Genomic DNA, 15,687 nt, shown 5'->3' with positions numbered 1-15,687 from the left:
GACCCAGGTTCGATCCCTGGGTCGGGAAGAGCCCGTGGAGGAGGGCATGGCAACCCACTCTAGTACTCTTGCCTGGGGAATCCCATGGACAGAGGAGCCTGGCAGGCTACAGTCCATAGGGTCTCAAAGAGTTGGATACGACTCAAGTGACTTAGCATGCATGCATGTCTCATTAGCTATCATGCCAGATGAATTTTCCTTTGTCTAATTCGAGTCAGACCACCCGGTCAGTTCCTCGGCTCCTGCAGTGGTGGAGCCTGGGGAAATTTGTTTCATCCCTGCTTTTCAGTGTCAAGCATTCCCCAGGCAGCAGTATGGTAGCTGACAGGGCAATGAGAATCACCGCTTCAGCTGCCAGGCTGGCCGGCCACACTTCCATGGGCTGCAAGGAGGTACTGAGCCCATGTGGATTTAGATCAAATGTTACATACACGGACAGAAAAAGCAAAATCAGCATGGTGTCAGCAACTGGTGTCCCCACAGGACAACCCCGAGCTGATGGTTTGAGTGACAGATGGCAGGGGCGGTGGGCTGCTCTGCTGTGCAGAAGCCCAGACTCAACTTGAGCCAAGCAGTTTCATGAACTGACTCAGGGGCTGCAGACGCATCCTTCTGAAAGCCAAAGAGACAAGTGGGAACCAGGGCGTGGATGAGAAATGGCCTCACAGCAGGCTCCTGAATGGTAGAGAGGGCCAGGTAGCTCAGGGGTAAAGAACTGGCCTGCCAGGAGTAGATGCAAGGTTTGATTGCTGGGTCAGGAAGATCCCCTGGAGAAGAAAATGGTGACCCACTCCAGTACTCTGCCTGGAAGATCCCATGCACAGAGAAGGCTGGGGGTCGCAAAGAGTTGGACACGACTTAGGGACTAAATAACAATAACAGGTTGGAAAGGGCCTTAGGGCAGCAACTCTCTAGGCAACTCACCTCCTGTTGACCTAAGTTACTGCAGGATGATCCTGTAAGACACAAGTTGGAGTATAGTTGAGGGGCACCAGGGCAGAGCTTCTGCTGGGCACTTGGTTTCATCATCTGTAATACAGGGATAAAAGAATATCTAACACAGGTATATACATATACATATTTAGAGAAGGTTCACATGCAATTTACCATCTTAAAATATACGTTTAAGTGCTTTAGTATATTCACAGAATTGTGCGACTGTCACCACTACCTAATTCTGAACATTCTCTTCACTTCAAAAACTGAGGACTTCCTTGATGGTCCAGTGGCTAGGACTCTGTGCTCCCAATGCAGAGGGCCCAGGTTCGGTCCCTGGTCAGGAAACTAGAGCCCACATGCTACAACCAAGTCTTCGAATGCCGCCGCAAAGATCAGACAGCCAACAAGCCACAAGTAAGACCCGATGCAGCCAAATAAACAAACATTAAATAACAAAAGAAAACAAAATAAACTGCACTCATTAGCTGTCACTCTCCATTCTCCTGTCTCCCTGGCCTCTGGTGACCACTAATCCACTTTCTGTCTCTGTGGATTTGTCTATTCTGGTCATTTCATTTAAATGGAATCATACAACATATGGCCTTTTGTGTCTAGCTTCTTCCATTTACCTTAAAGTTTTCAAGGCCCATCTAAGTTGTTGCGTGTGTCAGAACATCATTCTTCTTTACGGTCAAATGATACTCTACTGCACAGATATATCCTGTTTTATTTATCCACTCATCACTTAAAGGACATTTGGGTTGCTTCTACTTCCTTGTTGTTATGAGTAATGCTGCTCTGAACACTCATGTATACGTTTTTGTGTGAACAAATGTTTTTAATTTTCTTGAGTATATACCTAGGAGTGGAATTGATGGGTCATATGGAGAAGGAAATGGCAACCCACTCCAGTATTCTTGCCTGGGAAATCCATGGACAGAGTAGCTTGGTGGGCTACAGTCCATGGGGTTGCAAAAGAATCAGACACAACCGAGTGACTGAACAACAACAATGGTAACTATGTTTAATCTTTTGAGAAACTACCAAACTCTTATCCACAATATCTGAGTATTTTATATTGGTGTGAACCTTTAAAATAATAAAAATCACTCTTAATAGCATGTGGCCCTCAATTGTCATCCTTTCATCCCATAAATATTTATGGAGCAACTACTATGTGCCGAGCATCATTGTACATGCAGGGATTTAGTGACAAATAATACTGACAGAAAGCTGGGACTCATGTGTGTGCATGTATATATGTTTATGTATGTGCACAGGGGTATGTGTGTGTGTGTATATATGTGTGTTATACACGTGTATGTATATGGGTATATGTTTATGTATGTGAGTGTGTCTGTTTATGTGTGTATGTGTGTATGAATGTATCTGCGTATATATGTATTCAGTTCAGTTCAGCTCAGTTCTGTTGCTCAGTCATGTCTGACTCTTTGTGACCCCATGAACTGCAGCACACCAGGCCTCCCTGTCCATCACCAACTCCCGGAGTTTACCCAAATTCATGTATATATTATGTTGGAGCAAAAGTAATTGCGGCCTCGAATTGTTGAATTTTCCTGTTTGATATTGGAATATGTTCTTAAATAAATGTGGCTATGTTATACATCATTTTAATGTGCATTTCTTGCTTTATGTTTTTTTCACTAATGACTTATTACTTGCTGTTTTTTAATATTTATTTTAGACCAGGGAAATGATGTTAGACAAAAATCTAATTCAAACGATTTTATTATTTGAGTTCAAAATGGGTCGTAAAGCAGTGGAGACAACTCACAACATCAACAATGCATTTGGCCCAGGAACTGCTAACAAACGTACAGTGCAGTGGTGGTTCAAGAAGTTTTGCAAAGGAGATGAGAGCCTTGAAGATGAGGAGTGCAGTGGCCACCCATCGGAAGTTGACAATGACCAATCAAGAGCTATCGTTGAAGCTGACCCTCCTACAACTGCAGAAGTTGCCAAAGAACTCAGTGTTGACCATTCTGTGGTTGTTTGGCATTTGAAGCAATTGGAAAGGTGAGAACGCTTGATAAGTGGGTGCCTCCTGAGCTGACAGCAAATTAAAAAAAATGTTGTTTTGAAGTGTTATCTTTGCTTATTCTACCCAACAACAATGTATCATTTCTTGGTTTGATTGCGACGTGCGATGAAAAGCGGATTTTTACAGTTGGTGACGACCAGCTTAGTGGATGGAGCGAGAAGTTTCAAAGCACTTCCCAAAGCCAAACTTTCACCAAAAAAATGTCATGGTCGCTGTTTGGTGGTCTGCCCAGCTCTCTCTATGACAGCGCCCGACTGCATGTGACGCAACCAAGGCTTCAAACGACGAATGAACTGGGCTACAAAGTTTTGCCTCGTCTGCTGTATTCACCTGACCTCTTGCCAACCGGCTATCGCTTCTTCAAGCATCTGGAAAACTTTTGGCAGGGAAAATGCTTCCATAACTAGTAGGAGGCAGAAAATGCTTTCCAAGAGTTCGTTGAATACCAAAGCATAGATTTTTACTCTATAGGAATAAGCAAACTTACTTCTCATTGGCAAAAATGTGTTGATTTTAATGGTTCCTATTTTGATCCATAAAGATGTATTTGAGCCTAGTTATAAAGATTTTAAAACTCATGGTCCGAAACTGTGATCGCTTTTGTACTAAGCTAATATATGTGTGTTTAGGTGTGTGCATGTGTGCGTATGTGTATGTGTATATGTGTGTGTGTATATGTGTGCGTATGAGGGGGAGTCAGATGGTGAGAGGAGTGTTGGGCAAACAATGAAGCCGGGCAGGGACTGGGGGAATCTGGGGTGCGGGAATCGCTGTTTTTAACTGAAGGATCAGGAAAGGTCTCACAGACAAAGAGGAGGAAGTGAGGGAAGGCGGACCCTCCAAGAGAAGGAACTAAGAAGGCAAAGTCCCCTGAGGACACCGAGGTGGCCTGCAAGTCTGAGGCCAGGGAGGAAAGAGAGCAGCGAAGATGAGCACAGAAGAGTGACGCTAACCACACCTTGCAGCGCCCTGGGGCCATGGCAAGACCGCTGCCTTCATTCTCAGAAAGAAGGGTGCCTTGGGAGGATTTGAGGGGCGAAGGGACCGCATCTCCCCTGGTTCTAACAAGGTGGCTCAGCCACTGCGTTGAGGACTGATCCTGAGGAGATGGGGATGCTAGTGGGGATACAAGGGCAATGGCCTCGTGGGAGATGGTGGTGACTTGGGCCCAGGCAGCCGTGGAGATGGTGAGGAAGGGTCAGTTCCTGGGCAAGCTGTGGAATTAGAGTCAGCAGGATTTACTGACGAAATGGCTGTGGAGACACACGAGGTGAAGGCGATGTGAAGACGGAGGCAGAGACTGGAATTCCAAGCCAAGGAATGCCTGGAACCACCAGGGCTGGAAGAGGCAAGGAAGGGGCCAGAGCACCTCCAGAGGGAGTGTGGTGGCTGACACTGGCTTTGTGACCCCTGGTTTCAGGAAGAAGTGTGAGACTATACGTTTCTGTTACTTTAAGCTACCCAGTTTGTGGTATTTTGTTATGGCAGCCTCGTGGCACCTGGAGTGCCCTGGTAGGCACTTGAAAAAATAAATAAATGGATGTGAAATACAAGGAAACAAAGAGAAGAAAACGATTCCAGCCGATTTTGCCCTAAGCAACTGAAGAGAAAGCAGACTGGGGACCTCCCTGGTGGACTAGTGGTTAAGATTCTGAGCTTCTACTGCAGGGGGCACGGGTTAGATCCCTGGTCCAGGAAATAAGATCTCACAGACACCGTGTATGACCAAAGAAAAAAAGTAAGCAGACCATGCTATTCGGTACGCTGGGGACAACTCTGCTTTGTGCTCTGTAAACTCAAGTGCCTGAACAGTGCCCAGCACTTAGGAGGGCTCAACACACTGAGTCAATGGACAGGAGGCAGGGTGTTTAGGAGGGTCTTGGTTAATCTTATTCTTTAGACCTGTGGTCACCTGACCTAGAGGGATACCTCCGTCCTCTGATTGCAAACTCTTCAGTTAAAGACTCTTGAGGTTTTGTGGCTTTTATAGGTCACTGAGCTTCAGTGGAGATGGTTGCTAGAATCTCTTAGAAGCGTTAATCGACGTGCTGCCTTTGCAGAAGCGCGTGTTTTCCTCTGTCTGGGGTATGTGCCCAGGGGAATCTTCACATTGTTCTCTGTCACCTGACTGATCGCCTACATTCATTGAATGATTATTTTGTGCCAGGCACTGACTGAGCACATTAATATTATTAGTTTCATTTAATAGTGAGGAAACTGGCACAGTTTAAGGTTAATTATCTCAACCAAGATCACACAGCCTGTAAGTGGTGGATCTAGAACTGACACCCACATCTGCGCTTGTACCCACCGCACTTTATCTTCTCCCTGTCATTTTTAAGGTGTGTTTCCACGGGAACTCCTGCATTCAGAGGGCAATCGGACCTTTCCAACTCTGAACTTTAATCCCACAGGTCCATTCTCCCGGTTTAAACTTCACTTTTAACTCAACTCCCTTTCAAGCTCTATCTACTGCTCTTAATTTGAAAGCATGCATCTTTTAATCCATGTGGTGAATTTCAAGTTCTAGCCTTTGATTAAGGAACACCATCATCTCCCCACACCCTTGAGGTGAGTGACATCATTAATCCAAGGAATCCCCCCAAATTTCAGACTCTTGACCAATGATTGCCCAGGACTTGTCTTTTAGTCCAGTCTTGGATTTGGTAGTTTTTTCCCTTTGGCCGAACCATGCAACCTGTGGGATCTTAGTTCCCTGACCAGGGATGGAAACTGGACCCCCACAATGAAAGCACTGTGTCTTAACCACTGGACCGCCAGGTAATTCCCTGACTTGGGTACTTTTGAAGTGGGAGAGGGAAACTTCAGGTGATGAATTGAACCCTAATTTCTTCTCTTTTAAAAAATTATTTAATTTTGGCTGTGCTGGGTCTTTGTTGCTGTGCATGGGCTTTCTCTAGTTGTGGTGAGTAGAGGCTACTCTTCATTGCAATGCACAGGTTTCTCATTGCATGGCTTCTCTTGTTGAGGTGCACAGGCTTCAGCATGTGGCTTTAGTAGTTGCGGCTTGTGGGCTTTGGTTGCTCCAAGGCACATGGAATCTTCCCGGAGCAGGGATCAAACCCATGATCCCTGCATTGGCAGATGGATTCTTGTGCACTGTACCACCAGGAAAGTCCTGAACCCTAGTCCCCTGAACATTCATATACATTCTTATGGCTCACTGCAATCTTTTCAACACGTCTCCTTTCCACCAATCTTATTCCATTCTTTTTCTTAACTACCATCTGTTATGGCAGTTAAAGAATTTATAAACATCTAAAAGCTGAAAAGTGTCCAACTCTTTGTGACCCCATGGACTATAAAGTCCACGGAATTCTCCAGGCCACAATACCGGAGTGGGTAGCCTTTCCCTTCTCCAGCAGATCTTCCCAACTGAGGGATCAAACCCAGGTCTCCTGTATTGCAGGAGGATTCTTTACCAACTGAGCCACAAGGGAAACCCTCTAAAAGCTGAGCATTTTCCAAATACTTTATCAAAACTGCCCTAAATTCTAGGTGAAATGCTCTATAACAATGTCTATCTTATAACAGCATAGTAAATTGTGAAAAGAAATCTTTGTTGCAACTTTTAACAAATATTAGCCAATCCTTGGGTGCCTGGAAGGCAATTTGAGATTGGGCAGGGTGAAAAGAGTGTCTGGCACCATGGCCACCACACAAACACCTAGAAATCTATGCAGTGGGTTATGGTTTAATCAGATGGGACCTGGGTTCGACCCTTGGTCTGGGAAGACCCTAAATGCTGCAAAGCCACTAAGCTTGTGTACCATGACTACTAAGCCTGCGTGCTGCAACTACCGAAGCCCATGCGTCTAGAGTCCATGCTCTGCAACAAGAGGAGCCACTGCGATGACAAGCCTGTACGCTGCAAGAAGAGTAGCTCCCACTTGCTGCAACTGGAGAAAGCTCTTGCTCAGCAACGAAAACCGGGGGGAAAAATTGATGGGTAGCAAGCTTTGAACCTTCTCTCTGGCGGTGGGACTCGTGCAGTGCAGATAAAGTTCTGGGGTCTCCTCCCCAGTTCCGTCTCTGTAGTCTCACTTGTCCTATGAGGCTGTGAGCAGGTAACTATTCCAAGGTCCTTGTCTGCACTGAGCAGAGGCCCCACCTTCCCCTCTCTGGCTCAGCAGTCTTCATGGTCATCCCAGGTGCCATCAGCAATGGGTCTTAAGGGAACTTGGATGGGTCCTTGAGAATTCTGCAGGCAAATGGAGCTAAAACCTCAGGTGTCACTAGAAACACTAACAAAACACACACACAGATGGAAGACAGAGGAGATAGGAGAGGAAGCAGAGAGGGCCAAGAATAAGAGATCCATCGGGGCATTTTAAACTACAAAAGTTCCCTATAGAACAGTTAAGACTGCTACCACATGTCTGTTGAGCATAACTTCTAAGATGGAAGCAACAGTCACTGAAGCTCCACCATGAATGAAAAGTGCTGTGCACAACACGTTTGTTTATATATACATACCCCAAAATGTATTCAAATCAGAACACAGATAAGCTGGGTGACCAAGTGATGATGTTATAAAGATAATCCATATAAGGATTCAGTGTAAATTAGTCTGGGAGCCTGTTACAACGTAACATGGTCGCTGCCATTCATTTGGGTTCACTCAAGCTCTTTTTTTCGAAGTAGCAAACTTTCATTAGCATGCTGTATATCCTAAAATGCTGTTTTTCACTGGTGAAACTAGGTGTCCTGTTGGGGCTTCCCAGGTGGCATTAGTGGTAAAGAACTACAATCCATATGGTCACAAAATAGTCGTGCTTGGCTAAAACAGCTTATGTGACTAGGGTGTAAAACATCTATGTAATCTTCACCTCGAAGAAAGTGTGGCTGAAGCCTGCTTCCTAGATGGTCTGGCACACTTGCTGATTTAGGAGTACTGCAAAATCTTACCTTAAGAATATTCTGCTTCTATCTCAAGTGTTTAAATCTCTTATCTACAGTCAGAAGATCTAAAAGGAGGGAGCTGGGACTTCATCCAAGCTTACAGAATAGGATGTCCCAACTGTTTTTGTGCAGCTTTGCTATCAAAAGGCTTCCCTGGTGACTCAGACAGTAAAGAATCTGCCTGCAATGCAGGAGACCCAGGTTTGATCCCTGGGTTGGGAAGATCCCCTGGAGAAGGGAATGACAACCCACTCCAGTATTCTTGCCTGGGGAATTCCAAGGACAGAGATATCTAGTGAGCTACATACAGTTCACAGGGTCTCTGAGAGTCAGACAGGGTTGAAGTGACTAATACTTTTGCTTTCAAATGCAGACTAGTATTTCGTGTCTAAAGCAGGATTCTAAACACACTCACTCCAATCTGACAAGATTTCCAAGAGTAGCACACTCACCAGATCAGACTGGTCACCTTTTCTACCAAATGCAACAGGCTTGGTGATTTTTGAAAACACTCCCAATAGAGGAAAACTCTTGTAGGATCACTCCTGAAGAATCCACTTACAGAGGGAACATCTGTAAAAACTACAAGTTGTAAATTATGCTTAGGCTTAGACCAAGGCTCTGGACCCACTGAGAGCTCAGGAAGTATGTATGAATGAGAAGACAGGGGTGATGGTGGTTTACGCACACAGAGCAGGCCACACCCACTGTCTGCAAAGCAAAAGTACTAGGTTCCTGGCGGTTCGTAAGGGATCAGTGAATTCTTCAGATTAGAACTCATCTAGGCCTAAGGAAAGCAACTCTAGGAGGGTGTGTGCACACCTGGCCCATAGGGCTTCAGGTCAGACACACACATTCAACTTTTGTGCACAATCTGTTTATCAAGAACAGCTAACCAGGGATACAAAATCATACTCAAGGGTTTCTTTTTTTGAATCATCTCTTTTACTACTGCTGTAAAGTTCTATGGACTCTACGAAACCTGAAACCTTGAGAAGAGCATTGTTCTTTGTAATTTGAGGCAGCTAGCCAAGGCACCCACTTGATAGCAACTAAGATGTTATGTTCTGGACCAGCCTGAGATGAATAGTCTCTCATATTTGAATCTGCTAACCAAGTTATCTAGGCTTGCTGTAGGGTTCCTTAAAGAAGTAACTTCCCAAGCTCATGTATTTATTTATAGAAGAATTACTTGACAGAGATGGGTTGAAAATTAGAGTACTAATCAGAAACAAAGACAAAGCATTGCTTAGGTATGGCTGAGGTCAATGGGCACAAGGATTAGATTTTTATACTATTCTGAGAAACAAAGTCATCTGAACTCCACTTTGGGATACTGTGATGAATTTAAGGCCATATTTAAAAGCCAAAGAATCTCATAACATTGTTATAAATGACCAGCAAGTCTGCAAACTGCTGTTCCATCTTATGTTCCAACTTAAACCTCTCTCCAGCTTAGCCTGGACCTAGGGCTTCAGTTAACCATGCCTCAGGGAGAGAGCTATTTTGAGTTTTTAAGTGCCTAGTGGAACTTCAAAAAAGAGCAGTGAGGGAGTTCCCTGGCGGTTCAGTGGTTAGGCCTCACTGCTTTCACTGCCGGGGCCCAGGTTCAATTCCTGGTTGGGGAACTAAGATCCTGCAAGCCACATGGCAAAGGTTCCCCAATTCCCTGCCCCCTGAAAATAAGAGCATGGAAGAGCCTGACCCTTGTGCCAGAATTAACACCAACTTTAGCATATAATTCTGGGAAAGTTTCATACCTGGCATTTTACTTATTGCATGTGAAATCAATTTTGCTTGTACCTCCAAAACTGTGTCTGCAAGTAAGGGAGACATGGCAGCTCTCTCATGTATTTACTAAACCCTGATGTGGGGCTTTATGCTACAGAACAGATACACTTGTTAAACAGCTTCTAGCACCCACTGTTACACGTGGATAGTTTTTTTACCCATTACTGCACTAACCACATGAGACTCCAGTTACAGTCCACTTACCTGTTTTATCGGACACTTTCAGTGGCTGGGACTTCATTCAGAAGACCCCCCTTTCGCCAACCACCTCCTCCCACCATCTTTCTTCTTGACCACCTTTCCTTATATAGCCTTAAAAAGAGCTGAGATTTTGAAGTCTGTGAGGCTCAAGACCCATGGAGTGAAATGCACAAGTGAAGTGGGTCACTTGCTATGAGGGGCCATCAAGAGAACTCTGTGAACTGCTTACTTTTAACTATGGCCCACAGATCAGAAAGAGGCTTATTATAAAATCTCTTTGTACGTCATTGAAAATTCAAGTATTGAGAGGGAAAAAACTGGGGGGAGGATAACGGAATGGATGGATTTTTGTATTGTTTCTGTTGGTCTAGTAATGGAATCTGCTTTCTTAAACTACATTTCTTTGTGGATTGTTCATAGGGAAAGGGGCCTTCTCTTATATTGCGTGAGTCTAATTATAAATGAAATAAGAATCTACTATATAACCTAGGCTTCAACTCTGTGGTTCAAAGAGAAAATAAACAAAAGACAGATACAATCTGAATACAAATCCAAATATTTCACTGTAACCAATCATAGAACGCGTATCCTATGACCACAGTTATAAAAGCACAGGCATTTCTATTTGCTCAAGAGAGCTTCAGTATTTCAGAAAACTAAATGAATGAAAACCTGAGGTAGAGGCAGATTCTACTATTTCAGCCAAATTCCAAAATTCCGTTGTTCTAGGTGACTAAATATCCAGGAGTGGGAAGCCCACGAAACCCTACCCCCAGTTACAATTTAACAGGAATTACTTCTGGATTCTTAAAAGACAGTATAGCAGAAATAGAAAAAAATAGAGTTTCAACATCCCCTTCAGGTCTTCCTCTTCACTAGTTTTTTTTGGGGGGTAGGGGAGGAAAGGTATTCTGAGTCATGATGTTAAATTTCTTACAGAATGTCTTGAGCAGAAAGATTTAAATTACTTCCATACAGGAAGTAAAGACAAGCACTGCAGAACACTTAGAAACTTACATACTAGACAACTCACTCAAAACTCAACCAAACCAAATCCTCTCAAAACTCAGGATCTAGTTCTTAGAAACCTGAAGCCGTAGCCAAGATAAACAATGGTATATTGCTCTCCTCTACATCAGTCTTTGCAATTATTTTTATTCAGTAATTCCAATAATACGATGTTAATTAAGAAACTAAAGAAAAGGACACAAGAATTTGAAGGGCTTAAATATATTTTTTATATTGATAATCTGTGTCTTTCTACCCTAATACATTATTATTGATTACATACAGGATGAGGTATTTGTAAAATATCTGGTAAAAAATAATATACAGTATTCTGTATGAGATGGAATTTTATGAACCTTTAGGTCTTCTGAAGTGTCAGATTGATCATCTAAGTTAAATTAAACTGCCCTGATGGGACTTACAGCTATTCCCTCAAACCATGTTTAAAAAAAGGAAGGATCTTACATTTTCCCAGAATTTGTGCAGAAAAGGGAAAGCACATAATTGACAATTTCTATTTCTCACATCCAAAGTAATGCATTCATACAAAATCAGGACCTCCAAAGTCAAACATGAAAAGAACAAAAAAACAAAAATCTAGGTTAGAGATATATAATCTCTGAATAATGGTTAGGCTAGTTTACCAACACCAAAGAAATCCAAGTGGCCAACAGTCTTGAAAATGCTTTATTGAAATGTGTGACGTATGTGCAGAAGATGTGTGTGAAAAGACCACAGCTTGAAAACTGGTTTTGGAAACGTCTTAACAACTGATTTGAAAAAAAAAAAAAAAAAAAAAAAAACCCTACTGGGCTGGACTTCTAGTGTAACCAGAAGCCTATATAGAATTTCCTTTAAAACATTTTCCATCGCAGAGACTAAAGAAAACAAAGCTAGGGTGTCTGGAAACTGTTGGGAGGCTGAAGTTTCAGAGGAGGAGAAGCCACAGTTTTTTTTTTTTTTAAAGAAATGTGGGGTGACATCTTTTTTGGTTACATCTGAATGAGCATGGACTTCACAGTTCTCAGGAGAACACCGGAGGGTGCTCGAGTCTGTATGCTTGTTGAAGAAACAGAGAAACACAGATAGGAGGAGAGAGGGGAGACAGAGGGAAGGTCTCGGAGGAGAGAGAGCACTGGAACAAGACATGATTAGGTTAAGTCTAGTTATAAATTTATCAGAAGCTGTGCGCACCTTTTTTAAAAGTCCTAAATTTACATTCCAAAAACTGCCCCCTCCCCTACCCCCAAACCCACTGTCCCTGCCTTGGAGCTATTGTGAAAGTCTATGCACAAAAACTGGAACAGAAAATAAAAAAATATCCCGGCCCCTTCAAACCCCAAAACAAACCCAAAAAAGCTGTACAATTTTTTTTTTACACATAGGATTAATAATATAGGCATATAGGTGGCATGATTCAATTAAAAGGCTTTACTTTTTATGCTTGAAAAAAAAAACCCAATAAATAAAAAGGTGCTAAACTTAGCATTAAGAATTTGGTTGTAATATATTGACAAAGTCTGGGAAGGCAAATCCTCAAAGCTCCCCTGATACTGATCTGTCTCAGCAAAACTATGAAGCAAATACATAAATAACGCAACATATGATCGAGAAGGTGAGATTTTCAAAAACAAAGACAACATAATCCAGGTTAACTTTGTTGAACAGTGAATAAATGAAATTCATCTACACCTGAATAGAACATATTTAACAATTGAAAAAAATTTTCAACAACCACAAAAAGAACTTTTTAAACAAAGAGAACAAGACTTGTTTTCAGGACACACAGACGCCTGCAGCAGATTCCCACAGCAGCTGTACTGGTGTATCTTCTATGGATGAGTTAGACAGGCTGAGCTCCACACGGAAGATGACTGACAGGGCGACGGGACAGTCACACAGGGCGGAGCGACACCGGCTACGACCCCAGGTTCCACTGCAGAGCTGGCTTGTGCGTAGGAGGCACACAAAGAAAGGTGATTCAGGCAGACATTATTCAAAAGCTACTTTGTCAAGGAACTCTTTTGCCTCGTAACCATTGAATAATGTTTGGGAAAGCTTTGGGCTTTTATGTTTGTTTTAAGTTTTACTCCTTGTATTTAAATTTCTTAAATAACAAGGTCACTAAAACTCATGCACGCTGCAAAAAACCTCATGCAGTAGTTAAGGTAAACCATCCAAGCAGTTTTTATTCATTAATATTCATAAATACACACAGCAGCTTCATTAGAGATTTCCATTTTCCTCTTCAGTTTGAATGTGGAGTATTACGAGAGCCTTCTGCATGTCAGGGTGCAGGAAGCAGAGATCACCCCTGCACTGCTACCTACATTTACCTGCTAGAAGTAAAAATTAGTTAAGTGGAAATGATTATCATATATATTTTTCTCTCTTCCTTTTTGAATGTACACAATGTAACAAGAGTGACAGACCTGAAATTACAATCACCAAACAAACCCAAGATAGTTGTTGTCCACTTTCATTGGCAAATACAGCACAGAGGACATTGTCTGCGAATTGGGATGTCATCAAAGAGGAGGTGGTGGAGGCTCATTTCCTTTATTACTCTCTTTTAAATTTAGGTTTTCTAAAGCAACATCTAAAGGCATAATATCTACACAGCCCATAGCACCAAAATCTGCCATTTCCCCCCGTTCATCCTCGTCTGAGGACGAGCTCTCTTCGCGCACTAAAGTGGACAGAAGGAGCTCTTGGACAAAGAGGCTGCGGTCTGCGCGCTCACTTTCCATGGACTGGCGCTCTGTTTCAGACATTTTAGGATCATTCAACCTGCGTAAATTAAAAAGAAAAGATCTCATTGGTAAAAAGTCAAGGAACAATGGCATGGTCAGTTTCTACAATGTCCTACGTTATGCGAGCTCCACAGAGTCTAAGACATATTATTGGAACACCTTGCTCTAATTTACCTCCTTAATTATGTGGCTGTGAATTACCCACACTGATAACAATACTGTTACCCTGAGGTGCAAATCTATGCTTTAATTAGCTTCAATGAGAAAAAACACATTGGATTTCTCATACTCCCTATAGAGAAAACTGAGGTGAAAAATCTAGGAAAACAAAATTTCTAACAGATTAGATGCTTGGGGAAGTAGTAATTTCCTTAACCAGAATTTCACCAGTTGGTAGTAAAAAGAGGAAAAGTAGCAACGCTGGTCCTAAAAACAAAATCTATAGCAACTAGTCAACTGAAAATAAATCCTAGTTCTTTTGGCCTTTCTCTATTATTTCTACCTAATTCTTCCAAAATAAAGACACGGCCAGGAGCATGAGAGGGCAAACACACATGTACAAACAGACACACGCATGAGCATGCGTGTGTGCACCTATGCTCTCCTACCAAGGAGCCTGCAACAAGGCTGACCTGAGACTTAAAACGGCCCACTACGCTCAACTGACACACACGCTTCTGAGACCTGTGTCACGCTGGGAAACCTGGTTCAGCAACACAGAGACAGGACAGATATTAGCATGTTCGGATTACCAACCTGTTAAATGACTTATGCAATATCCTGGTTAGTTTCATTGCTAATTTTATTTATCTACATTTTTTAGTGTCCAAGAAAGAAAGGGAAACTGATTGAAGCACTGGGGTAGGAAAAGTATCAAACAGGAAGACGGTAACAGCGAAGGGAGGTCCAGCAGGCACGCGTGACCCCCAGGGGCAGCAGGTGCACCTGGAGCCCATGCTCACCTGCACCCAGCACCTGGTCTCCACAGTCCCACCTGGGCTGGAAGGCACGGGGGCATCTCAAAGTAGCAATGGAGGAGATGTGACGGACAATATGGGCTTTAAGTGTTTTTTGTATGGATAATCTCTTTTAATCCTACAAATTAGGTTTCATTATTATCAATTTATGGGAAGAAGAAACTGAAGAGGTTAAGTAACGCTCAAAAATCTCACAGCTATCAAGTTCAAACCACTCAACCATTAGATTAATGGCTCAGAAAACAAAAGATCTAAATTTCAGAACTGCAAGAACACAGAAGGCTCTGGAAAGTAACGACATTAGATCCACACACTAAAGGAAATGACTGATGACATTTATAATTAAAACCAAATTCAGGATACAAGAGAGTATATACTGGAAGAGGAGACTGAGCAATAGGCTACATATTCAAAATCAAAACTTTGAAACTGCTAAGAAATGAAGTACATTCCACATTCTCAGTTTTGGAAAAAGCCTTAAAAAGAAAAATAAACTGAAGTGAAACCCATTATAAAGAGAAAAGATGCAGAGACAACTATTTACATAGCAAACAGGCAAACTAGAAACATGCAGGCTAAGGCCCCCCAAACTTTTGGAAATCATGTAATTCTTATATTACAGTTTTGATTTTTCAGAAATAACTGAGAATATATTTCACTCCTGAAGGGGCGAGGGAGATAAAAACAGCACTAAGGCTAGATTTCCTGGTGGGCCAGTCTTCATCTGGGATCTGGAAGTAACTGCAAAGCTTGTAAGAAGCTTCAGCCTGGAGTGAGCAAAACTAGCTGGCTCCATTGCCAAGAGACTGGGATCTGACACAGGCACTTACAGTTGGTTTCTGAAAGGTCCACCATTGGTGGATCCCAAAGACACTGTTGCACCATCAATTCCAAGACAGTGGGAGCAGGACTTGCCCCCAGTCAAACAGACCAAGACAAGGCATGTATCACATTACAGCTGTGGGCCAGTGACAAGGATTTCCACTTGGAAATGTCACAGCCATTCTCCTGGGCTTGAAGATTCTCAGTGTGC

The 15,687-nt window shown here is 42.8% G+C and overlaps 1 protein-coding gene and 1 non-coding gene across 3 annotated transcripts in view; one reads left to right on the top strand and one right to left on the bottom strand.

The window, feature by feature from the left end:
• The first annotated feature begins 1,211 nt into the window (after positions 1 to 1,211).
• On the top strand, positions 1,212 to 1,284 carry TRNAG-CCC (transfer RNA glycine (anticodon CCC)). The gene has a single exon. It is a non-coding gene; the product is annotated as a tRNA-Gly (tRNA).
• A 10,309-nt stretch (positions 1,285 to 11,593) lies between these two features.
• The window catches only part of KCMF1 (potassium channel modulatory factor 1), a 78,211-nt gene continuing 74,117 nt past the window's right edge, over positions 11,594 to 15,687 (bottom strand). For both annotated transcript variants that reach the window (XM_069583085.1, XM_069583086.1), the window contains exon 7: positions 11,594 to 13,714. In XM_069583085.1, the coding sequence (XP_069439186.1) occupies positions 13,453 to 13,714 (262 nt within the window). In that variant the 3' untranslated portion in view covers positions 11,594 to 13,452. The remainder of the gene's footprint in view (positions 13,715 to 15,687) is intronic.

This window comes from Ovis canadensis, chromosome 3, assembly GCF_042477335.2.
Source record: "Ovis canadensis isolate MfBH-ARS-UI-01 breed Bighorn chromosome 3, ARS-UI_OviCan_v2, whole genome shotgun sequence".
Classification (NCBI taxonomy): domain Eukaryota; kingdom Metazoa; phylum Chordata; class Mammalia; order Artiodactyla; family Bovidae; genus Ovis; species Ovis canadensis.
This window is presented reverse-complemented; position numbering and strand designations above follow the sequence as displayed.